Raw genomic sequence first — 25,531 nt, forward strand, 5'->3', positions numbered from 1 at the left:
TCAAGCTGGCCATCTCCATATCTGGAATATGTTTAACAACCAGCTCTCTCAAAATAAAACAGCCTTGGTTTGCAGCGTTTGACAACTGCTCAGTGTAAATACTCCCAACATAGCAGTTTCATGCTCTAAGCATTATGTCACTGAACACAGAGTTGGAAAGAGATGCACTATCAGCTCTGGTCAACCATGAGAGCACTCCAACATAGCATCAACAGTATCTTCTTTGGATGGCAACAGGGACAATGAGGATGACAAGGAGGATGAGAATGAGAAGGCCAATTTATTTAGTGCCACAATGCTTGCTGTTATAATTTGCCACAATCCTATATAATAAAAGGCTAATATGCAAATCAACTGAACAGCGGAACAACTGGTCACTATGATGTGCACTGACCACCAGGGGGCAGACGCTCAATGCAGGAGCTGCCCCCTGATGATCAGTGCTCTCCCACAGGGGAAGCACTGCTCAGCCAGAAGCCAGGCTCAAGGCTGGCAAGCACTGCCTCCACAGCAGCGCTAAGGATGTCCAACTGCCATCAGTCAGACATCCCCCAAAGGGCTCCCAGACTGCAAGAGGGTGCAGGCCAGGCTGAGGGACCCCCGAGTGCACGAATTTCATGCACCAGGCCTCTAGTTCTTACATAAAAGCCACTTTTATGTCTTATAGGATGCAAGCTTTAACCATTAGATAATGCCAGAATGCTGTAAATAGCTATAGAATACATGTTTGGTACCTAAAGAAGTTTATAGAAATAGAAACTCATCTCAATAGCTCTTATTTATATTTGCATCTTTTTGCATTTTTTCTAGTGTGAGAAAAATCTTTATGAGATTAAGATAGGCTATGTTTTTCCCTGTTATCTCGAATTACTGATTTGAGGTGAGGTTTTGGTTTACCATAATATAGTTAACACATGAATGCAAAATATCACATAACAGACATATTGTAATAATAACCAGTGAAAAATCATTAAATATCTGTTATTTGACTTCTGATAAAAATATAACTGTAATGCAAAAATTTGACCACCCCTGAAACCTTCATCTAACATCCATCACCTAACACCCTGACAGTTCTCCTGACTTGTTGAAGCGAGCAAATGTAATCCTGAACAGAGCTAAGATATTGCAACTTTCAGACAATTCATGTTCAATTACTACCGAGTGTCATGATGTGTCTCCTCCAGGGGCAGACACTTCTCTTTACATGACTCAGAGATCAATGTCCTACACAAAATAGGAGAAGTAAAATTATTCATGAAAGCATAGTCACTGAACCCTATCTGAAAATGTACATTCCTCCCTTGGTTTAAACAGCAAAAGGCAAAGTAAATTCATTTTTGCAAAGGAGCAATACGTTGTGACATTTTAATAATTCTAATTCTAGCATCTAAACGGTGTAGTCAATGAAGATAAATGTATGGCCTCTGGTTTTACTCCATTTCTTAGATCTCCCCATCCATGTGATAGCCACCAGCAACATGGAGCTATTTACATTTAAATTAGCTAAAATTAAATAAGATAGAAAATCTATTTCCCAGTCACATTAACCACATTTCAAATGCTTAACATCCACATAAGGTTGGTGGCTATCATATTGGAAAGTGCAGATCTAGAACATTTCCATTACCACAGAACGTTGTTTTGGTTTTGTTTTTTTAAATATATTTTATTGATTTTTTACAGAGAGAAAGGGAGAGGGATAGAGAGTTAGAAACATCAATGAGAGAGAAACATCGATCAGCTGCCTCCTGCACACTCCCTACTGGGGACGTGCCTGCAACCAAGGTACATGCCCTTGACCGGAATCGAACCTGGGACCCTTGAGTCCACAGGCTGACGCTCTATCCACTGAGCCAAACTGGTTAGGGCCACAGAAAGTTTTATTACACAGCATTAAATAAGATACTTTAGTCCTATTACACTAGCCAACCAGAAAATGGAGGAAAGAGTGAGAAAATGGAAATTGTCCTTTGCTACATTCTCATAGACATGATTTGGGCCTACCAGCGTCTTCTGAATAGTCAGGCGTTAGGAGACCTTAATCTGGAAACCAATATAGTTGAACAAATATACAATTCTTTATTTCATATATAATTATAATGGGGAGAAATGGAGAAAATATTTTATCAAGTCATGTTTCACGTAGGAATTCCCAAGCACTGCATGTGTCAGGCAGAGAAATCAGATCCTGTTTGTCCACAATTGATTCTTTATTCTTATTTCGCTCTTTCCCTTCACCCTGGAATAACAGAATCTTCATAGCCCCTTAGCAGCCCAGATGTTCCTCTACTGAATCCTGACTGTCTCCGGCTGACATTAAAGTCAGTTCAGAGAGCCTCTTCTCTTGGGCCCATTAATGAAGCCGAATTTTTCCCCTTTGACAGGCAAGGGCTAATTATTGTTCTTGAGTTTGAAAAATTTCATCTGTAATGCTATCAACAATAAAAAATACATATTTTTTTAAATTGCTCAATACCCCCAAAAGAAAAAAAATCAAACTTAAAACCGTCAAGTTTCTGAATTAAATTGTACAGACCCCTTAGATTGCTTTATTTCTAACTCATTCAGCAACAACACTGTCCTTGGCCATACCCTGTACCTTTCCAATATAGTGGTTATCACAGTGGTAAAAATATCAGCAAAAACCAACGCTATGGTGGCTAAAACATAATGTTTTGTAATCATCTATCTGCCTGTCAGAGGTTCATTGTCTGGTCAAACAATCATAGAAACTAGATTAGATGGCCAAAAAAGGGGTGGGGGGAATCTTTCAGGCACCTGCCTGATTGCTCTAGATTAGCTCAGGAGCAGAAAACAATAGCAGCTTATCTTGACATATAAGATAAGAAAATTGCACTTCCAAAATCTACACTACAAAATCAGTACCATTGTCTGAGATAAAATATTCCTCTCTGAATCTTTTTTTTTCTCAGTTCATCCTTTTCCTATGTTATGTCATTACCAGCCAAGTCCTTACACATTGACTACTTTTGTCAGTCACCTAATCTCAAATTACCATGGCCGCATTACCCATTTTAAAAAATATGGATGAGCCCAGCCATTGTGGCTCAGTGGTTGAGTATCAACCTATGAACCAGGAGGTCACTGTTCTATTCCAGGGCACATGCCCAGGCTGCAGGCTTCATCCCCAGTGTGGGGAGTGCAGGAGGTAGCTGTTTGATGATTCTCTCTCATCGTTGATATTTCTATCTCTCTCTCCCTTTCTCTCTGAAATCAATAAAAATATATTTTTTAAAAATATATGAATGAGAGAGAATTTCACAACATTCCATAGCTTATTTTATTCTCACTGGGAGAAAACATAGGGGATTTGAATAAGTAAGAGATAAATTTATTTTCTCTTCATTTAAAAATTTTTTTTGTTTTAACTGATATATCTGACATTTTTTAGTTCTTATCCTGATTCCCTTTCCTAACTTGTAACCTGTGTGCTCTCTTGTGATTAAGTGAGGAAAACACTTTTCAAAGGACTCCTAACATCAGTATTAATTTCACATACTTAACTCGTTTCCATCACAGAAATGGTGAGTGCATATCATAGGATAAATGTTAACAAATGGATTCTATTTGCTCCCTGAATACTGTTTACCTGGGAGGTGTGAGTGCTGTTCACTTGCCTATGAGCAGTTTCCAAGTTGGCAGTGCATGAGGTTCTTTCCCCGAGAGAAAAGTGGACATTCCATGGCCCATCAGTTTCTGGTTATTCTAGCCTCCACTGGAGTCATGAAAAAAACATGAACAGTTTTTATTTCCTCTATTTGTTCTGTCATTTGTAGAATATCACTGAGGGAAAGAGGCACCTTTTTCTCATTAATTATTATAAGTTAAGGAATAATTTTGTGACTGTGAGTGAGGTGGGCAGCATGCCCATCTCAAAGTGGAAGATGTTAAGCTGACCCATTTTCTCATAAGATGTATGTTTCTATATATCCATCCAATATTACTTAGTCTGCTGAAATACGTTAAAAGGTAGGAAGATAAATAGACCCACCTCGCTTTAGCTGTTTTTAGATAGTGGATTGAACTATAAGGCATATGCAAGACATAGTGCCAGGCCTACTAACACTATAATAAATAATTTCAAAAAATAGACAAATTATAAATGAAATTTTGAAATAAACCAGAAGGCTAGAAATATAAAACACAAATGACCAAGATGAAATAGGAGTGTCACTTCATGTAGCAGTCAAACCTGATTAACAATAAGCAAATATGAAAGGTGAAGGAATATTGGGTGAAAATGCCTCTATAAAAAAAAATGCAGCAGTCGCTTTGCAAATATTTAATGTCTCAGTTAATAGAGCACAAACAAAAATTATATCCTTATAGGAATTCTGGCCTTAAATTTGACTTTTTGTTAAAAAAAAATTAAAAAGGAGAGGAATCATAACATATCTGTGAATAGATTGTAAACTTTATAGGGTTGTGTGTGTGTATGTGTGTGTGTGTTATTTACTGATGACTAATGTACGCCTGGCATATAGAAGGTGTACAATAACGTTTGTTTCAATAGAGTTTATAAAATAATTTTCTGTGTATTATCTCCCTTAACCAGCAGTCACCAGTCACATGCTTTAGCCAGTAGGTGGAGGCTCAGAAGGACAGCACCTCAGGTGGTGTCATAGAAATAGAAGTCAGCCAGAAACTAGAGGAAGCGTTTTTGGTAAAAGAGGCAGTGATAAGTGGGTACTGGTGCTCAGCACCCCATAGACACCAAGTCAATATTCATTGAATGGTGAAGCCTTCTAATGATTCAGTCTGACTTAACTCAGCCTCCTTCCATTTACTGTCACAATCCCATATTTTATTTTCTTCATAATTCTTATCATAATAACTTAAATTAGTCACCTATGCATTTACTTGTTTATTATTTCTCTCATTCCACTGAAATGTAAACTCCATAAGTAAAGACTCCTTATCTGTCTTAGCCCCTAGAGAAGGGACTGTCCAATAGTTGGTAGACACTCTGTAACATTGGGATGAACAAATGAATCAACCAACCAGCTATCCTCACTGAGATGACCTGTCTGAATTGTCTTGTCTCAGTTGTTCTCTCTCTTTAGCATACATTATTTAGGTAGTGCAACTGTTTATCTGTTTTAGTTTATGTGTATGCTTCTTTTCTCTCCCTCTTCTGCTTACCCTGTAACTTTGACCTAACTCCTCTTTGAGGAGGTGAGAAGCCCTCAGGAAACCTCACAGGACCATGGTGGAATCCAAGAATAAAGAATCATGATTGTAATGGTTTAAGTTATCTCTTCTCATATCAGAGAAATGTTCTTTTTACCCTGTACTCACCTCTATGTTTCCTCTCTTGCCATCAAGACCACAGGAGCCAAAAGGAAAGAAATAAGGAAGCCACCAGAATAGGAAATGACATAGGATCCCAGTGAGTAAGAGCATGCACATTTGCTTTGATTGTTCTTTGTTTCACAGCCACGTTTTAGCAATCAAGGTGACAATAAGCAGCTGGTAAATGGTTCAGATTCCTGAGCTATATATTCCTCTATAAAAACTATCAGCATAAACTATGTAGATGAGGAAACTGAGCCTCAGACTGGTAATGAGGCAGGACTTACAACAGGCCTCCTATCTAAAAGGCACCCTCTCTCCTCCTCTGTCATGCTGCTATGCTGTCCTTCATAGCCTCCACCTACTGGCTAAAGCATGTGTGCCGGCATGCTCTCTCCAGCGAAGTTCTTCTGTCTCTAGGCTCCGTGTAGGTTCTGTCTTCTTGATTCTGTTCTAAGTTCTGAGTGTTTCTGTCTTGTTACAACTGTATTTATACCAGTTGATTCAATCCTATCAATCTCTATTACAAAGGTTAGGGCGTTTCTTATCTCCATTCCAGGGAGAAAAGATTATGTAGTTTAAGCATGATTGTTCGTAGTTAAAGGGATTAATTACCCGCCTGGCACTTAGTTGAGGGGTTTTATTCCCTCCCCTAACTTCAGGGGAAAATCCCTACCTGGGGATTCAACCTTTCTCGGAGAGGTGACCTTGGTTAAAACACAGCGCCAAGAAGGTGAGCAAACATATTAAGAACTGTATGCCATATATGCCAGGTCCCCCGAAACAGCAAGGATGGACCGGCTCCCGGCAAATTCCCCCTTTTTTATTTTTTTTACCTCACCACGATGCAGGGAGATGCTACTGCATCAAAAGCACGAATGCATCCACATATCCTGCCGGGAGCCGGTCCATCCTTGTTGTTTCAAGGGACCTGGCATATATGGCATACGGTTCTTAATATGTTTGCTCACCTTCTTGGCGCTGTGTTTTAACCAAGGTCACCTCTCCGAGAAAGGTTGAATCCCCAGGTAGGGATTTTCCCCTGAAGTTAGGGAGGGAATAAAACCCCTCAACTAAGTGCCAGGCGGGTAATTAATCCCTTTAACTACGAACAATCATGCTTAAACTACATAATCTTTTCTCCCTGGAATGGAGATAAGAAACGCCCTAACCTTTGTAATAGAGATTGATAGGATTGAATCAACTGGTATAAATACAGTTGTAACAAGACAGAAACACTCAGAACTTAGAACAGAATCAAGAAGACAGAACCTACACGGAGCCTGGAGACAGAAGAACTTCGCTGGAGAGAGCATGCCGGAGGATCCTGGAGAGGGACTGGCCTCGGAGCCTAGAGACAGAGCCTAGCGGGAGAACATGGCAAGGGATCCTGGACTGAACCTGACTACAGAGATTGGCAGGAGAACCTGACTGGAACCTGGACACTGAACCTGACTGGAGAGCCTGGACAGAACCTGGCTGGAGAACCTAGCGAGGGGACATGGCTACAGAACCTCGCTGGAGATCCTAAGCAGAACCTCTCTGGAGATCGAGACCAGAACTTGGCTGGAGATCCTGGCTAGGCTGCTGATCAACTGAGTGCTGTCTCTGTGTCATTCCTTCTTCGCCGACTCCGTCCACGCCTTTGGGGACCCCTGGACCTGCTGGGCTTGGACCCCGGCACATGTGTGGTATCTGCTGCTGATTAAATGAGTTAATATACAGAAAATTCTTTTATGAACTCTATTAAACACATGTTACTGTATCTTCACTGAGAATATGAACATTAAAGTTTTAAAGATGTTATGAAAATACACATTTTGATTATAATTTCTTCTTTACTTGAGAGGTAAATTAAATGATTTTTCTTAAGACATCCAGGCATCACAAAAGATGTAAACTAGGCCTCAGTTTAAAATAATAGTAAAATCCTATTGCCACCTCCACCCATTTATTAGTCCTCTTCAGTCATTGCTTCTTTTTCTTCTTTCAGACAATTTTCTGGAAATACTGAAAAGTTTTTGTTCTCGTATTCAATATGGCAGTAGTCCTAAATCTTGAAGTAATAACACTAGTAATTATAAATTCAAGGGAAGATTTGTACTATCTACTCTATATAATAAAAGCCTAATATGCTAAGGGCCTAGTGGTCTGGTCATCTGTTCAACCAATCAGAGTGTAATATGCTAATGATATGCTAAGGCTGCTCAACCACTCACTATGATGTACAATCTAGGACCCCTCGGGGGATGTCAGAGAGCCAGTTTCAGCCCGATCCTGCAGGCCAGGCTGAGGGACTCCACTGGTGCATAAATTCATGCACCAGGCCTCTAGTCTACACTAATAAAAGGGAAACATGCAAATTAACCATCACTCCACCACACCCACCAGCCAATCAGAGTGACTATGCAAATTAACACAACAAAGTTGGCGGTTAATTTGCACACACAGGCATGGAGCGAAGACTGAAGACAACTGAAGATGGCGGCAGCCACGGAGCTGAAGCGAGCAGGAAGCTTGGGTTGCTCCCAGCAACAGAGGAAGCCAAGCTTCCAGCCCACCCTGGACTCCACTCAAGGAGAGGCTGGGGACCTGGGCTCCACTCAAGGAGGGTCTGGGGGCCTGGGTCACCGGGGGTGACCCAGGCTTCCAGCCAGCCCTGGCCTCCACTCAAGGAGCTGGGGGAAAAAAAGAGGGGCTGGGAGCAGCCAGAGTGGAGAAGCAAAGCCTCGCTGCTGTGGCCGGACCAAAGGCCTGGGTCCCGGGTGCCAAAGGAAAACCGGTGCCAGCAGCCAGGGGAAGGAAGGCCTATTGTGCAAATCTTCGTGCAACGGGCCACTAGTATATATATAAAAGCCTAAGTGACCATCCAACTGTTCGACCATCAGACCAGTAGCTATGATGTGCAATGACCACCAGGAGGTAGAAGCTCAACACAGGAGCTGTGGTGACTTGGCAGCTGCAGTTCTCGGGTAACGCACATGCAACCAGAGAGGAGGGAGTCGTATTCCAGGGTGCATCACCCAAGAACTGCCCTCTCGCAACCCAGAACCCCTCAAAGGATGTTGGAGAGCCAGTTTTGACTCGATCCCCACAGGCCAGGCCGAGGGACCCCACCTGCCAGAGGGATCCCGCTCACTCTGCAGATGCTGCCCCAGGTGCGGCCAGCTGGGAAGGGACCTCAGGAGGTTGGCTCCAGGGTTTGTCCGGGCCAATCTCGCCCAGTCCTGTGTCATCGGCCACCTTCTAATTAATTACCTTTCAATATGCACAAAGCCGTGCACTGGGGCACTAGTATTTTATAAAAATCTAGCTATGTCATCTCATTCATGTCACTTAAAGAGTTACTTGTTCAGCTCCTGCTGCTTTTTAAAATGGTTAGATTTCTAACACATGTAATATCTTTTCTTCTTCAGTTCCATCTTCTCCCTCCCATGCCAGCAGTTCAACACTTTGTTTAGCACTTGTGACTGGATTTACTGGTCATTCCCCAATGATTACTGTTGCTCTTCCATTTCTACATTTCTTCTCTTCTCACATTGTGAAAAACATACTCTGTACTTACCTTTTGTGCCTTGTAGAGCATTAATTCTTAAAAAGCAAAAATATAGTCTTACATAACATCTCATCTCCAGCAAAAATGAAACCAAGGGTCAGTATGCAACAATTATACCCTCCTGTTTGCTTTACTCATCTCAGTAGTTGAATATGTTTGTGATAATTAGATTTGCATTGAAAATGGAAATTGAGAAAAAGCTTTAGGCTAATAATGGAATAATGGACATTGTCCTATTATTGGACATTAGCTGTAACAAGTCTATGCTAGATCCTAAGGAATTAACCCAACACCCTGAGCACTTTCATCTTCAATCCCATTACATTTAAATGGCTATCTGTATCCTTTGAAATTTTAATCACCTAGAAAGCTGCTGCTGATATCCTAGATCAGGGGTCCTCAAACTACAGCCCACGGGCCACATGCAAACACAAATATTGTATTTGTTCCCGTTTTGTTTTTTTACTTCAAAATAAGATATGTGCAGTGTGCATAGGAATTTGTTCATAGTTTTTTTTTTAAGCTATAGTCCGGCCCTCCAACGGTCTGAGGGACAATGAACCGGCCCCCTGTTTAAAAATTTTGAGGACCCCTGTCCTAGAGCCTGCTGGGTGAAACTATGATTCTACAGTTTTTGTTCTCCAAGTACTTGATACTCCTGGAACAATAGCTCCATATAAATTTTTCTTCCTCTTGTAGTTCTGTTAAAGTCTCTGAATGGATGAAGCAAAGATTGGTCATGGAACAATGTCAGTAAATACAGTAATCTCATGAGTTTGTCAAGGTGAAAAATTGGTCCCTTATGTGAAACCCAAACAGGTTTTTTCAGTCTCATCTTACCAGGAGAAAAGAGAATGATAGCTTTGTACAAGATGGTCATGGATTCCTATATACAGGCTTAAAATTTCTGGAGATGAATTTAGTTTAGGCAGGAAAAAGTTCTCAACTGTAAAACTTATTTGACACTGAAATATAATCTTAAAAAATTACATTGTTGCATCCAGGATTCTAACTTTTTTAATGTAGTTCTCTAAGAGCTACCTGGATGCAAAGAAATAACCTCTTGAAGAAGAGTCCTGTGATTCTATAATTATACTTACACTAGAGGCCCAGTGCATGGATTCGTGCACGCGTGGGGTCCCTCGGCATGGCCTGGGGATAGGGCCAAAACCAGCAGTCCAACGCCGCCTGCCACTCCTGCCTGCTGCTCCCACTCATCCCGGCCCTGCTGCGCCTGCTGCGGGCTTGTGCCCAGTCAGTCCCAATCAGGAGAGGCTCACACCGCCACAACAGTGCTCACCAGCCGTGAGCCCTGCATCTGGCGCCCATCAGTCAACTAAGCAGCATTCCTGCTGTTGGAGCACACTGACAACCAGGGAGCAGCTCCTGCATTGAGCATCTGCCCCTGGTGGTCAGTGCGCATCATAGCAACCAGTCGAGCAGTCGTTTGGTCATTTGGTAGCTTAGGCTTTTATATATATAGATATGATGAAAAGTTTCTTGACACTGGGGATTTTCAGAGGGTGGCACAAGTCATTGGAAAAATGAAGAATATCCTTCTGGAGCTTTAAACACAAAAAGACATATTCTTGAATACTAAATGGTTTTTTAAGTAAACTCAGTGTTCAAAACAACAGTCGTGCACCTAAGTGCCTCCGGAGTCAAGAACAATTAACACGTCGTGCTCACAGAATACCTGGCACCAGCCAAACCATTCCCAAAAGAAAGTGCTTGCTTTTCTGGGTCTACATTCTATACCAAATGGCACTATCTGAATATTACAAAAGACAACCTCTAGCCATTTTAAAGTTTGAATCATAAATCAATTTTAAAGTTGGACTTTTAAAAACTTTGAGAGGAGCATTCATCACAGTCATATAAGACTAATATTATTTTTCCCTGTATGGAATTTTAGATTTCTTTTCTCTTTGGGGAGTACAATACCTACATTGCCCTTCTCAAAGCCTTCATGGTCACACTGTAAATGAAGGCGTCAAACAATCCAGATCACTTGGTGGAGCACTAGTGAATTAATCCAACATCCCAGAGAGATCTGGGACCTGTTCATCCCAGGTTACTAGTCAGTTACTCAGAACTACGCTGGAGAGGAAGGACTCATTTAAATGAAAGCATCATGTTACTATTTCAAGTAAATTGTCTCATTAAAACCTCACAAAGGAGGTGACAACAATGCCAGGAACAGATAAGTCAGCAGATCCCAAATTACGCTACTTCATTATCTCATCCATTACCTCCACAGAAGAATCTACCTCTCGCCTCTCTTCATACTGCCCTCCTCCTGCTCAGTGCTTCCCTTCAGTGAGAAGAAAAAAAAAAATCAGAGAACAAGTTTCCATTCACTCTCTGCACACCTCCCCAGAGCCTGCCCTAATTTTGCCCTGGTCAGTGTGACTCAGTTGGTTGAACACCAAGGGGTTGCTGTTTTTCAGGGCATATGCCTGGGTTGTGGGTTCAGTCCGAGTCAGGGTGCATGCATGCTAGAGGCAACCCAGGATATTTGATGTTTCTCTCTCACATCAGTGTTTCTCTCTCTCTCTCTCTCTCTCTCTCTCTCTCTCTCTCTCTCTCTCTCTCTCTCCCTCTCTCCCTTCCTCTCTCTAAAATCAATAAAAACATTTATAAATAAATAATTAATCAATTATAAAATGGACTTTTTAAAAAGACTATTATGCACTTCAGTTGTTATTCAGGGGCAGCGCTGGGCATCACGTTTGGGCAATATTTAAATATTATGCCTACCAGCTGTTCTGTGTTTTTTAAGTAGTATTTTTGAAAGTCAGTGGCTGTGTTTGTAAGAGATTCTTCAAGGCTTGGAATATGCATGGGAAAATCATTTTCTCCTCTAGAGGCTTAATCATTCCAAAAATGGCTTTACATCAGTGAGAGAAGTCTCCCTTTCTCCATTGCGTCCCCCATAAAACTGAGTTAATGAGTGTTCCTTGCTTGCAGCTATCTTTCCAAAAGCAGGCACCAAATAGGGGGAAGAAACATTCATCAGTAAAACTGTAAGCAAGAGAATAAGCCAATCTCCTGAAAACTCAGTGATGGGTTCAGGATGACTGAAGTTGAACGAGAGAAGCAGTCAGGGTTGGGGGCCGTTATGATGACTATTAATGGAAGTAAGGTTAGCTCTAATAGCTCTTTGATCATTTTTCAAGAGACAGCTCACAAACTCCTGCCATTAAAAATTCTAAGAATCACTATGCAGTTGAGCATGCAATGGATTATTTTTTAACACAGTTTTGTGGAACATGTTTCTGAGCCACTTTTTGTAGGTAATTTTGGAAACTACATTCAAAAAAGTAAAAAAAAAAATCTAAATTAGAAAATATTATCGCAAAGTACTGACTCATGTACAGTGTTCTCTGAATCCAAATGAACCCAAAGCACATCATAAAACAGTTAAATGAGTATAAAAATTTATGTAGGAAGACAGATTGGTATCTCCTCACTATAAAAGGGAAATGACTCATTTCCCCAAGGGTAAGCTAGCATCCTGATACATTTTTCAAATGCTATAAAGTTAACTTATTTCTAGTCCAAGTTATCTCCAAACGCAACTGTAATGGTAGCAAATCTGTAGATGACAAAGTCTTGTCACTCATTACCTAGAACTGACTTCATTCAGTAAATTCACTATATGACACCTTTTACTTCCTACGTCCACTATCCCTCTGTTCTCTTGGAACCTTTCCAAACGCATTTTGCCTTCCTTTTCTATACTAGTTATCTAGATTCTATCATCCATAACTTTGTTCACTCTTTGCCAATATCCCAATATCTCTTGAGTCATTGTTTTTCCTTCAACCTAAGTTTCCAGCCATTAATAAATTAATGAGATGTGCTAGAGTCAAGCTAGTAACTACTTAAAGCATGAATTTTTCATTTTTGTTAAATCTTTTTATAGTGCCTGTGTACAGTACATTTTAGCCAATCCAGAAATTTGCAATTTTGCGCACACTGAGAGTATACCATATGCATTTTACATCTTGTGTTCTCTTTGGTTGGCAGGTGAGAAAGGTATGTTTTCTTCTCTTCATGAGCTATAATGACCTTGCTCATTTGATATTGGTGGCTAATAAATTCATAAAGCTATTAGTCAGTCTTAAAGCAAATATATCTAAGAATCTTCCAAGCAACATGGCAGAGTGTAGGGGATATATCCCTGGCCTCTAACAGCTCTGGCTAAGGATGCTCCAGACATCACACAATCAGAACTCTTATGCTCAGGGACTTGGGATTTCTTTGGCAGATTCAGCTACACCTTGTAACATTTAAGTGACACCCCAAAAGGCCATAATCTCTCCACAAGCAGCATGAATGCCAACAATCATAAATAAACAACACAAGACAGGAAAGGACAGTAGAGTTTTTGCTAATGTAAGGCAGAAGCAGAGAGGGTTGACTGGCACTAAGAAGATTATTCCTGGTTTTTCAATACAGCAGGCAAATGAGTATTGCCGAAAAATACACTATCAGCTTTATTCTTACAGCCCTAATAGTGAGTTAAGCATGACCTTGAAATGGCTTCTCAATACACACAAAACCTTTTTGAAATGACATTGTACCAACAACAACAACAAAGTGAAACAATAATTTATCTAGCGATGAACTTTTTGAGGGGCCAGGCAACTTAGTGCTTTCTCTGTGTCTTGTGTCATTTAATCCATAAAACAATATTATGAGGTTACTACTAATATCCACATTTTACAGAGAGGGAAACTGAGGTTTGGTGTAAAATCAGGTCTACCTGATATCAGGGCCAAGCTCTTATGCCCCCCTAGACTGCACCCCAGTAGTTGTGTTTCTTCTGTCTGCCTTCCTATCAGTAAACAGGGCATTTGACACAAACTGATAATTATAAAAAGCAGCTACTAAAAATAGTGTAGGGCAAATGACAGCAGGTAATTGATTGCATTCAGGCTATAAGTGAAAAGAAAAGCAAAATTCACAGCAAGTCCTAGACTTTCCTACACACAAAGCAGGCCATTGACTATATCAAGATTTTTAAGGACACCTTAAAACTCCCACTCAGATATTAAAGGTTTTTCTCACCAGTCTCCTTTAGAGCCAGGCATTCTTACCCTTAACCTCCTTACAGGCTTGTTACGAACACATGTATCTTAATTGGGTCAACTGTTACATTTTCTAAGAAATGAAACACATTAACTGATAAAATGAAGGAATTAATTCATCCACTAATATCTCCTTTCAGTTAACAGAGACACATCTAACTATTAAGATTTCTGAAAAGAGTCATGTCCACCCCACTTTTTCAAGTCCTATGTCCCCATCTTTTCATTAAAATTCTCTTGTCAAGGTGACCTTGTTGTTAGACCCACTGGTTATGTTCAGTACTCTTATTCTCTACAGCACTCAACACTGTTGACATCTTCCTCCATTTGATATACTCCTTTACTCATCCATCAAGTGTCAGAGTTCTCAGACTCTGTCCCAGAACTCTTCTCTTATCTACATATTCAATCTGGGCTATCTCATTCACTCCCATACTTTCAGTTGCATTATGCAGACAGCCCTGAAATCTCTATGTCAGTTCTGAATTTTATCCAGAACTTCAGATACATTTATCAAAATGTTTACCAGATCTCTTAGACATCTTAAGTTCCACAAGTCCCAAATTCAGTTATTATTTTCCATCAGAAAAGCGTATTCATCTGCTGGTATTCTGTGTCTCAGTGAAAGGTCTACCATCTACCTCGCTGCCAAAGAAGAAAACTGGGTGTCACAGCTCATGTTCTTCTTCTTCATTCCCCACGTCCAAACAACCACCATCTGCTGTGTATATACCTCTTAAATGTTACTACTACTAACATCTATCCTCTACTACTCCCTGTCCTCACTATCACTAACAGTGCAAGGCATCATCTCTCCTACAGATGCTGCAACCAGTTGCATCTAAGATCTTCATGCTACTTGGTCTCTTTTAGGCTACTTTTGGGAAAACCACATAATTTGTCATCAAAATAAAACTTTATTATTGAAAGAGACCACTATTGATATTTTCATCAGAACAATAAGCAAAAATTGGATCTATTTTGGAAAATCAGGACCTATGGTCACACCATCAGACTATAGTTAGATGTCTTTCTAAAGCACATCCCTCATCATATCACGTCTCTGCCTAAGAGTACTATGGCTTCCCACTGCCTTCAGAAAGAAGGTCAGACTTCTTAACAAGGCTCTTCATGGTCAGGCATGCCTCCTCTCTTCCCCCTTTCTCTTTGCACACCGAAGGCTCTTTTTTCTACACCTGTGCAACCAAATTTCTGCAAAGCCTTCAAGTTTAAGGTTGGATACTACATCCATGGAAAATTTCTCCTAACCCTTGAGAACTGACTAATGTGCCCCTCTGGTGTGTTGCTAATACACCTAATACTTATCCCTATCCATGTGGTACTGTAATTGCTTAGTTTCTTTCATTATTGACCCTGCTAGTGTCAGAAGTTTCCTATATATAAGGAATGTAAAAACCTTTATAAGAGCTGTTTGTTTGTTTTTTCAAATAAATTAATGTTTAAGAAAAAATGTTACTTAAGAGAACCATGTTTCCCAATTTCGGTTGTTAAAAAAAAAAAAAAGATGATGTTTCATCTATAATCGTCTTCCAGAGGATTCTGTTTTGGAACAAATGAAAATTTCTTCCAGCTGGAGCTAGAATATATTCAAGATAGAAAAGGTACCTTCTCTGCTCTTAATTGATTGAAACCATGACTTTGATTCCCCCATATAGGAGAGGGAAAGAACCAGGCCTGACGCCATCACTGAAGTTAGCTAGTGACCCCCCATCAGAGACATTCTAGCTGATTTTGAAAAGATGAGAAACAGAAGCAGAGTTCTGCTGGTTATTGCTTTGGGAGTTAACTTTTCCTTTTCATGAAGTCACTGGAAGCTGAGCCAAGGGAAGGAAGGAAAAGAGGCGAAACCCAGGACATTCCCAAGGTAACCTCTCCAAGGAAAACTTCCCAAAGACATGACAGAAGGGTTTTTGTCCTCAAAGACAGACAGACAAATGCAGTACATAGCAAATATATCATTTCTTTTTATACTGAAGCAAGTTGGGGTGGGCTTTGTAAAACAAATTTTAAGCATTTTCAATGACTCAAAAGTGTTAGCATTATTAATATGATTTGGGAGAGAGAGATAAGAGGTTTATTTCTATAAGTATAATTGAGCAATATATGTGTGAATATTCTTCCATTGCATATATTTGCCTTAAGATTTCTGTCTTAAGTCATCTTCAGGCCTAACTCATGCCAGAAATACAGCACCATTGATGTCAGAAAAAGTAACCCATTGTTCTGGCCAAGGAAGGTCTCAAAGGCACACTGAGAAAGATAGGCAAGGTGTATTGTTTGCCAGGAAAATAAATATATTTTATGTGTCCAGTTCACTTCCCAGTAATAGCATTAAATTGCTCAAGATATGCAAACAATATGGTGTCCATGTACCTTAAGAGAAGGGAGCAAACCTAATAGAGTCTAGTCACATTCCGTGAGTGGGAGATAGTAGGAGTTAGAGGGATGGTTCATAGGTCACAGGCAAACCTAAGCCTCATAGCATGAATTCTGATGCTTTGATTCAGGAACATTTGGCTGTGTTTTTCAGAGTGGTAGAAATGAAAAGTCATATATTTCTGCTCTTTTCTGAAACTTTAAGACAAGTTGCTGGCATGACCTAGAAGCTGGAATAGCTAATCAGTTTAATTTCCTCTCTCCAGAATAATGTTTCAGATTTTTATAACATTTGATCTTTAAATTTATTCTACTAATTTTTAACAGCTTTATAATACAACAAATTTTAAGTGTGCAATTCAGTGACATCTAATAAATGTATTCAGTTGTGCAACCATCACCACAATCCAACTTTAAAACACTTTCATTACCCCAAAGCAAACTTTATGCATATATTACCATTCCTTTATATTGTCTAGTAGTAGTATTCCTTTGTATGTATATATGATTTTTTTATTATTGACCAGTTGATAGACATTCGGATTGTTTCCATTTCCTGATTAATATGAATAATGTTGCTAATGAACATTTACATAAAAGTCTTTGTAGATATGTGATTTCATTTCTATTGGCTAAAATAACTAGGAATGTATGCTGTTTCATATGGTATATTTATGTTTAACATTTTTTAGAACTGCTAAACTGTTTTACAAAGTGGTTGCACCTAACTAAATGTCTTGAGTACAAGATAAACAACTATTACTGTTCTTTGAACAAATCTAGATTTCCTAATCTAAGTGAATTCTAAACTTCTGCTCCTCTTACTGGTTAATGCATTTCTATTATTCCATCACTTTCTGCTATCATATATTTCACTAGATTAATATAATTTGACAAAATTAAATGCTAGCTATCTGGGAGCATTAGGATATTCAAATACAAATAAGCCATTTAAAGTTACCTTCCTTTTAAAAATGCCTACTTGAAAAACATCAGAAACATTCATATCACTGTTACATTTACTATGAAGAATTCCATCAAAGTGGTGAAGACAGGAAGACTAATAAGAAGCATGGTTATGTGATTCGAAAAATCCTTCAGTAAGTCATCTCTGTAAAGAGACAGAAGGGAGTCCTCAGATTTAGTCTTTAGAGTAGTGTGACACTTCTGTGAGAAACAATATTTTGTGTGAGACTGTTGCTTGAGTAGCCAGTGAAGGATAAATAAAAAGGAAATAAAATGCTATTCATTTATAAACACATGTCTTTTCTCCTTGAGTGAATTCTGCATTGTCAGTCTCAAGAGAGCCAAGATATAACCATGACTTTAAGCAGAGTCTTAATACCAGGATAGAATCATTCAGCTTTTCACCAGAAGAAAAATCTAAATTTCACTTTTGAAAATGAAAATCTACATTTAATGGAAGAGTGATGCCTCCCCCTAGTGGATAATTCAAGAATTTGGTTTTTACAGTCTAATTGGGGACTTGAACACAGTAAAATAGCTTAATAGATATATAGAAAGAAATACAAAATAGAAATGCCAATAATTAGTTCTTGTTTACATTGGAAGCTCATCAAACTTGAAAAGAATTTCCCAGTCTTTCAGGAAGACAGGGAAAGGGCACATTCGCCAATAATAAATTTAAAAGCAAATGTAGGCAATAGGAGAAAGTGACAGAGAGCAAACTTTTAGAAGTACAGAGAATAGCTGAGTGATAAAAAAAAAAAAAATGTGTGCATCTTAAAGCAACAATGATTCTGTGTCATAAATCCTCAACACCCTGTGAGTTCCCATAGTGCACAGACATTCAGTGTCTTGCTGATTCCTCTCAGCAGCCCTGTGGATAGGCCAGATTTTCCAGGGTTAGATGACAAAAAGTGTAATTTTCAAAGGCAATGATAGAATTCTTATGACTTTTTAAATTTTAATTTTTAATTTTACTTCTTAAAATTTTGCTGTAATCTATTCATTAGAATCTCAGTGTGCCCGTGGAGAAATTAAACAAAAATTATGTTAAGTGTTGAGGATTCATCATGTTCAAGACACTGGTAAGAACTTGATATATATTATTTTACATAATCCTCCCCAGCAATTTTAAACTTCCTCCTTTTGCTAATGAAGAAACTGAATCTTCATCATCAACAGCATAGAAGTGGCAGAACTAGAATTTGAGTCAGGAAGTTGACCTTCAAAGATTATGTTCTTAATCTCTGAATGAAAATAGAACTAAAGTCAGTAAAATATAAAGTAAATGCATGTTTCTCAACCTTTCTAAGGCGAAATGTGCATCCTTCCTAATTTTTTATTATTTACTAGAGGCCCAGTGCACGAATTCGCGCACCAGTGGGGCCCCTCGGCCTGACCTGTGGGGATAGATTCGAAACAGGCTCTCCAACATCCCCAAAGGGGTCCCAGATTACGAGAGGGTGGTTCTTGGGTGACGCACCCCAGAATCGGGCTCCCTCCTCTCTGGTTCTGGGTGCGTCACCTGAGAACCACAGCTGCCAAGTCACTGCAGCTTGGCAGCTGCTGTGTTAAGCATCTGCCCCCTGGTGAGCATTGTGCATCATAGCTACTGGTGAGGCAGGCAAACGGTCGGATGGTCGCTTAGGCTTTTGTATATATAGATGTGGTAATTTTAAAGAAATTACTAATATCCCAATTCAGTGCTAGAACACGCACTGAAGTGACAGTCAGAAGTCCTGGGCTCTGTCATTGTCTCTGCCTTCACTTCCTTTTTGACCTTGGACCATTCATTTAACCTTTGCTATGAAATGACTTACATCTTTTCCTACTGTTCCTGGTGTTAAAGCCATTTGGTAGTGCATTCATATCAATGGGAATGTAGTAAGGTCATCTCTAAAGTGGATAAATGTTCCTATGCCCACTGCAAGAAAATTATAACGGAATATAAAACATAGTAGTTCTATTTTTAATTTTTTTAAGAACATCCATACGGTCTTCCATAATTACTATTGAAAATTACTTCTCACTAATAGTGCACACAGGTTCCCTTTTCTCCACAGCATTTGTCATCTCTTGTTTAGATAGCAGCAATTCTAACGGGTGTGAAATGCTATCTCATTATAATTCTGATTTGCAAGGTCCTGATGATTAGTGATGTTTAGCACCTTTTCATGTACTTGTTGGCTATTTGTATGCCTTCTTTGGAAAAATTCCTATTTAATACCTGTGCCAATTTTTAATTAGGTTATCAGGTTTTTTGCTATTAGGTTGTATGAGATTCTCATATACTTTGGATATAAATTATTTAACAGATACACGGTTTCAAAGTATTTTCTCCCCATTCTGTAGGTTGCCTTTTTAATTCTGTTGATTGTTTACTTTCATGTGGAGAAACTCTTCAGTTTGATATAGTCTCACATGTTAACTTTTGCTTTTGTTGCTTGTTCTTTTGGTGTCACATCAAAAATTGTTTGCCCTGACTGGTTGGCTCAGTGTGTAGCGTCGGCCTGAGGACTGAAGGGTCCCAGGATCCATTCCGGTCAAGGGCACATGCCCAGGTTTTGGGCTTGATCCCCAGTAGGAGGTGGACAGGAGGCAGCCGATCAATGATTCTCTCTCATCATTGATGTTTCTCTCTCTTTCCCTCTACCTTCCTCTCTGAAATCAATAAAAACATATATTTTTTAAACATCGTTGGCAAGACCAATGTGAAGGAGTTTTTCTCTAATGTTTTCTTCTAGGAGTTTTATAATTTCAGGTGTCATGTTCAAGTCCTTAATCCATTTCAAGTTAATTTTGTGAGTAGTGTAAATTAGGGGCCCAGTTTCATTCTTTTGCATGTGTATATCCAGTTTTCCCAAAACCATTTATTAAAGAGACTATCTTTTCCCCATTGAATACTCCTGGTTCTCTTATTAAAATTAGTTGACCATATATTCAAGGCCCTTAGCTTTTCTTTCTTTTAAAGTTTTGATTACTGATTCAATGTCTTTACTTGTTATTATTCTCTTAAGATGTTGAATTTCTCCATGATTCAAACTTGGTAGGTTGTATTTTTCTTTTTCATTTGTTTCAAGGTATTTTTGGAAATAACTTTTGATTTTTATCTTTGACTCATTGATTGTTCAGGAGTGTGTTATTGAATTTCTACATATTGTGAATTTTCTTCCTGTTTTCTTCCTGTTATTGATTTGTAATTTTACTCCATTCTGGTCAGAGAGTTACTTGGTATGACTTCAGTTTTTTTAAATTGGGTGATACTTATGTGGTGACTTAACATAGATTTATCCTGCAGAATGTTCTGTGGGTGCTTAAGAAGAACATGTATTCTGCTGCCTGTCACCATTTTAAATTAATCTTGAATAAATGAATAATTGCTGAATTAATTTATTTTAAGTCTTCATTGTTAGCTTTAATTTGAAAGACATCTTCACTTCTTCCTTTAGCAACAAGTTCCTCAGTTAATCATCATCCATTTTGTAGATTCCCCCTTCCCACTTCCCACCCCCCACCTTTTGAATCACATTGTGTTTCTTTCTCTCTGTTCACACACACCACTGGGAAGTTCAGGCCTTTGTTACGTTCCTCCTAAGTTATTGCAATAGACAGTCTTTTCATGATTATAAATAACATTTCCTTGAGCTTGATTCATTTAAGGTTACTTTCCAAAAACACGTTCTGACCCATGTCACTACCTGATTTAAAAAACCTTCAATTCTTCTCCAGTATCTACTCAACCTCCTTTTATCATTTTCAATAACCCCCACAATCTGAGACCAAACAACCTCTTTGTCATAATTCTCTCACAAAACACACAGTCGAACCCCAGAAGTTTATTCACTATTCCCCAAGAACACTCCATTTTTGTCTAATTATGCTGCTGCTTCTGTCAAAAAAAAAAAAATCAGTCTGTTACTCCCCCTTCTGCCTCATCTCTCTTTGTTCAATCCTATTCAGGCTTCAAGGCAGGGATCAAATAGTCACTCAACTACAAAGCATTCCTCAAAGTCCCATAAGGAAGTAATCTCCTCCCCATATGACTTTTAAGTGCCAACTACTTACAATTCTCATTTTATATTTATTATAGTTTTATCTCATCTCATTATTCTCATTTACTCTCTCTCTATTCCCTATATAACATCTTTGAGAGCAAAGTTGATGTCATGTTCATTTTTGTGTTCTCAAAGTCAGAGCTCAAAGCCTTATCGAAACTAATTCCCAAAAGCTCACTGAGAGCAAGGACTAGGAAGGCATTTTTCAAAATCAGAATTATACCACTGTCACTTCGTGCCTGTCACCATTTGGAATTAATCTTGAATAAATGAATAACTGCTGAATTAATTTATTTTAAGTCTTCACTGTTAGCTTTAATTTAAAAGACACCTACAATTCACTATTTGGTCAGAATACGCAGCAATGGATCAAGTTCAAGGACATTTTATTTATATGCATTATCACAAAGTTTCTGTATTCACATAATGACAACTTTTGCTAAAATAATTCAATAATAAAAATATATCTATGTTGTTACCATTCATCAGGGGTGGGGAACCTTTTTTTCTGCCAAGGACCATTTGGATATTTATAACATCATCCACTTAATATTATTCACTCAATATAAATTTATGTTGTTACGAAAAAAGCTCCTAGATTTATTGAATTTCATGTCCCACCTGCAGTGGCCTTGGCAGGGCCAAACCAAATTATTTCACTGGCCTTATATGGCCCACAGGCCAGATGTTTCTTACTCCTACCATACACCAACACATGTAATTCACAACTTTGTTCAAATACCAAGATAAATTAGTCATCTCTAGACTCAATTGCCAATAAAAATTCTAAAATTTATAAAATTGTGATTTTTTTTATAAATACCTATGCAAGTTACTATCTCTAAAACTTGTGGTGCTTCCAATTGAAGGAGATTTAATTGACTGTAGTTTTCTCATTTATATAGACTTGGTCTTTAAAAGAAGAGAAATTATAAATGTCTTCCATTTTCTTTTCCTAACATAGTAATAACAATAATACATGTTTAATTCTTTCTGGTTCCAAAGCATTATTCCATATGTTATCTTACCAAAAGAGCCAAAAAAAATCTAGAGCTGATTCAGTGAATAAAGAGGTGATCAGAGCAGCATTCAGGAATTACTCTGGGCTTTAGTCTTCTCCTTTGTAAATGAGAGAATTGTACTAAAGGATGTTTGAGCACCCTTCCAGGTCTAATTTCTCATTATCTTTAGTGAGGTTTGCTGGTTCAGTCTACAAACTCAAAAAAAAAAGTTCTAAAATGTTTGGAAATGATACTAATCTTTAAGCAAAAATTACAGTCACTTCCCCAGAGTAACGCTCTTGTTTGAAAAAATGCAACACTTTGGTGTTGCTTAGATTCTTTTATGGCCCAACAGACTTTCAGATGCACTGCTGTATAGACCATACCTGGCCTGAAGTTTGTTTTTGTAAATAAAGTTTTATTGGAACACAACCCCACCCATTCATTCACATATTATCTCTGAAGCTTCTGCATAGCAGGGTTGAGTAAGTGCAAAAGAGACATAATGACTAGCAAGAACTAAAATATTTACTACCTGGTTTACTACAGAAAACGTGTGCCAACACTTGCTTTATTATGAATATGTACATTTTTTCACAAAAATCTTGAGAGCAAAGATGAAGTTATTTCAAGTTTTTTATTAGGCAGTTTATAAATTATTAATACAAGTTAACTCATAAATATTGATTTATATTTAATTCTGATTCTATGAAATCTAATTCACATGTCTTTTACAATTTTTTTATATGATGATATTTTGAAAAACATACAAATAAAACTGCCCAATTTATCTTTCCTGTCTGATTACAGTAGTCCTGGAAATCCTATACCAGTTGTAATATTTTGATTGATCAGGAGAGGGCGCATTGATTCAACACAATTGTATAAACACACTGGTAGCTTGCTTCATTTAGCCTGGCAAAGGTCAAGCATTCTTGAAGGAAACTTAGAGGAATTACTAGTGAGTTAGTTTCTGTTGTGCTGGGGGTGAAAGGAACTAGAAAAACATAAGACTACTGGTCTGTTACCATGTAAGTGGCAGTAATGTTTCTTCCTGAGAAGAAAATTGTTCATTTACTCTTATCTTTTCTCATCTCAGCATTGGTTTGCAGGGGCCTTGAATATTTTTAACATGAGACAGTAACAATTTGGGTAGAGAACACAGGATTCCGCCCCTCCCCCCCCCCACCGCCCCCACCGCTATGATATAGCACCCGTTGTGATAGTGGCTGCGCCTCCCCCACCCTCGATCTCTTTGCATTGTTGCCTGTCTTTATGTACTGATGCCCTTAGTTTGAGAGAACCATTGTCCATTGTAAGAAAATATAAAAGAAGATCATTAGAAGTTCAGATTTCTGTAGTGGCTCTCTGGGTTTTTTGATCAACACAGAGGCTGTCTGAAAAGTGAAACATTTCCAAGGAGAATGTGCTGCCGGACTAAAGAATGCTAGGACCCTAAAAAGAGGCTGAAAAAACCCCACCTACCAGCAGGCTAGACAAAGGGTGCAGGTTGGGGCCTCTTCTTTGAAAGACCTGATTAATGTGAGGTCTTGTTACCTGCTTTATCACTGTTTTGTTATGAGTGAGAGGTTTCAGCATTCTTAATTTGTCTTGGGGATGGGAAAAGGGAAGGCAGACTTGCCTGACGGGGGTCTCAGGGTGAAGCAGATCCATTTGCCCTCAGTGAAAAATAACAGACACAAAAGAGGCAGGTTGTTCTACAAATTCATCCTGAATGTATTTTTTTAAAAAGCAGCCCAAAGGCACTCATCGCTTATCCACTGATCTTGAAGAATAAGATGTAGGCTCTGGTGATAGCTAAAAATAAAAGTTATCCATTGCGCAAAGAAAAAATAGGTTCAAAGACCTGAATTGGGGGGGGGGGGGTCCTGTTTTACTAAGCAGTGGGGAAAGTAACAAACACTTGAGAAAATATATTAATTTAGGTAATGATTTTGTGATTTCTGTTTCTGTAATCCTATTCTTTCCTAGGTTATTCTAAAGCACATTTAGGTGAAAGGTCTCTTGGCATAATCTTCTCATAACATGTACAATTTTAAAATTAGCTTCAAAACACTTTTTCATACCAACTCTAAAACTGGAATGTATAGAGCATTCTCTGAAGATTGGAATTTTTTAGACAAGAGACGGAAAGTGGGACTTTTGTAATGTTTTACCTATGGCTCCCTGAAATACGGGTCTTAAGAAAATATTCCGAGACACATGCCACAGTTAATGACAAATGTCCAACGCATACTGTCAGGGGATGATGGGGAAGGGGTATAGAGAGAGGCTGGTGCTTGGTAAGTGTTTCCAGAACACTGCTTAGTGAAAACTAATATTTAGACTGTTCCTCCCGGTCTGTGGGTGCCTCCTTGTTTGTGCACGAAGATGGCTGAGCAGGCACCGAAGCCGGTGCTGTTCACGTGTCTGGGTAACATCTGTCCATCACCCATTGCTGAGGCAGTTTTCAGAAAACTTGTAACTGATGAAAACGTTTCAGATAAGCGGAGGATAGACAGTGCAGCCACCTCCACGTGCGTGCAGGAAACCCCCGACAATCGAGGGCAGAATCGCAGGAAGGAGCAAGGTGTTCCCGTGAATCGTGTTGCCCAGCAGGATCCTGAAGAAGACTTGGTCACGTTCGATTATATGCTGTGTATGGGTGAGAGCAGTCGCAGAGACTGGACTAGAAGAGGTCATCCAGTCAATCACGGCAGAGCTACCGCTGAACTACTTGGGAGCTACGACCCTCGGAAACAGCTCATTGTTGAAGACCCTATTACGGGAATGAGTCCGACTGAGAGACCGTGTGCCAGCAGCATCCGAGGCGCTGCAGGGAGAATGCCCACTGGTGCCCGCCCGAGTCCCAGCCAAGGTCACGTCCATAGCGCAAGGCCAGTGCTGGTACTTGCGTCCCCCTGCTGTTTCTTACCGTAAAAATAACTCTGGATGGAAATCAGTGGTGGTGTTTGGCCAAAGAATAAATAAATATCTTTGTCTCAGACAGTTTATGGGGCACATGAAGTGTTCTTACGCCAGCGGGGCCTCCCGCTTTGCTCCAGTTTCAGACGAAATCGTAGAACCACCAAGTAGAACCTCATCCCTCTGTCAGCATGTGAGCCTCTTACGTCACCTGCCCTC

General features: G+C 39.2%; 1 protein-coding gene across 1 annotated transcript; it reads left to right on the forward strand.

The window, feature by feature from the left end:
• Nucleotides 1-24,756: 24,756 nt before the first annotated feature.
• Nucleotides 24,757-25,278, forward strand: LOC132226805 (low molecular weight phosphotyrosine protein phosphatase-like). Its single transcript, XM_059681231.1, is given in 2 exon segments — nt 24,757-25,160; nt 25,163-25,278. Coding segments are annotated over 2 exon segments (498 nt in total). The 5' UTR covers nt 24,757-24,778.
• The last annotated feature ends 253 nt before the right edge of the window (nt 25,279-25,531 follow it).

Source organism: Myotis daubentonii, chromosome 2 (assembly GCF_963259705.1).
Source record: "Myotis daubentonii chromosome 2, mMyoDau2.1, whole genome shotgun sequence".
NCBI classification, from domain to species: domain Eukaryota; kingdom Metazoa; phylum Chordata; class Mammalia; order Chiroptera; family Vespertilionidae; genus Myotis; species Myotis daubentonii.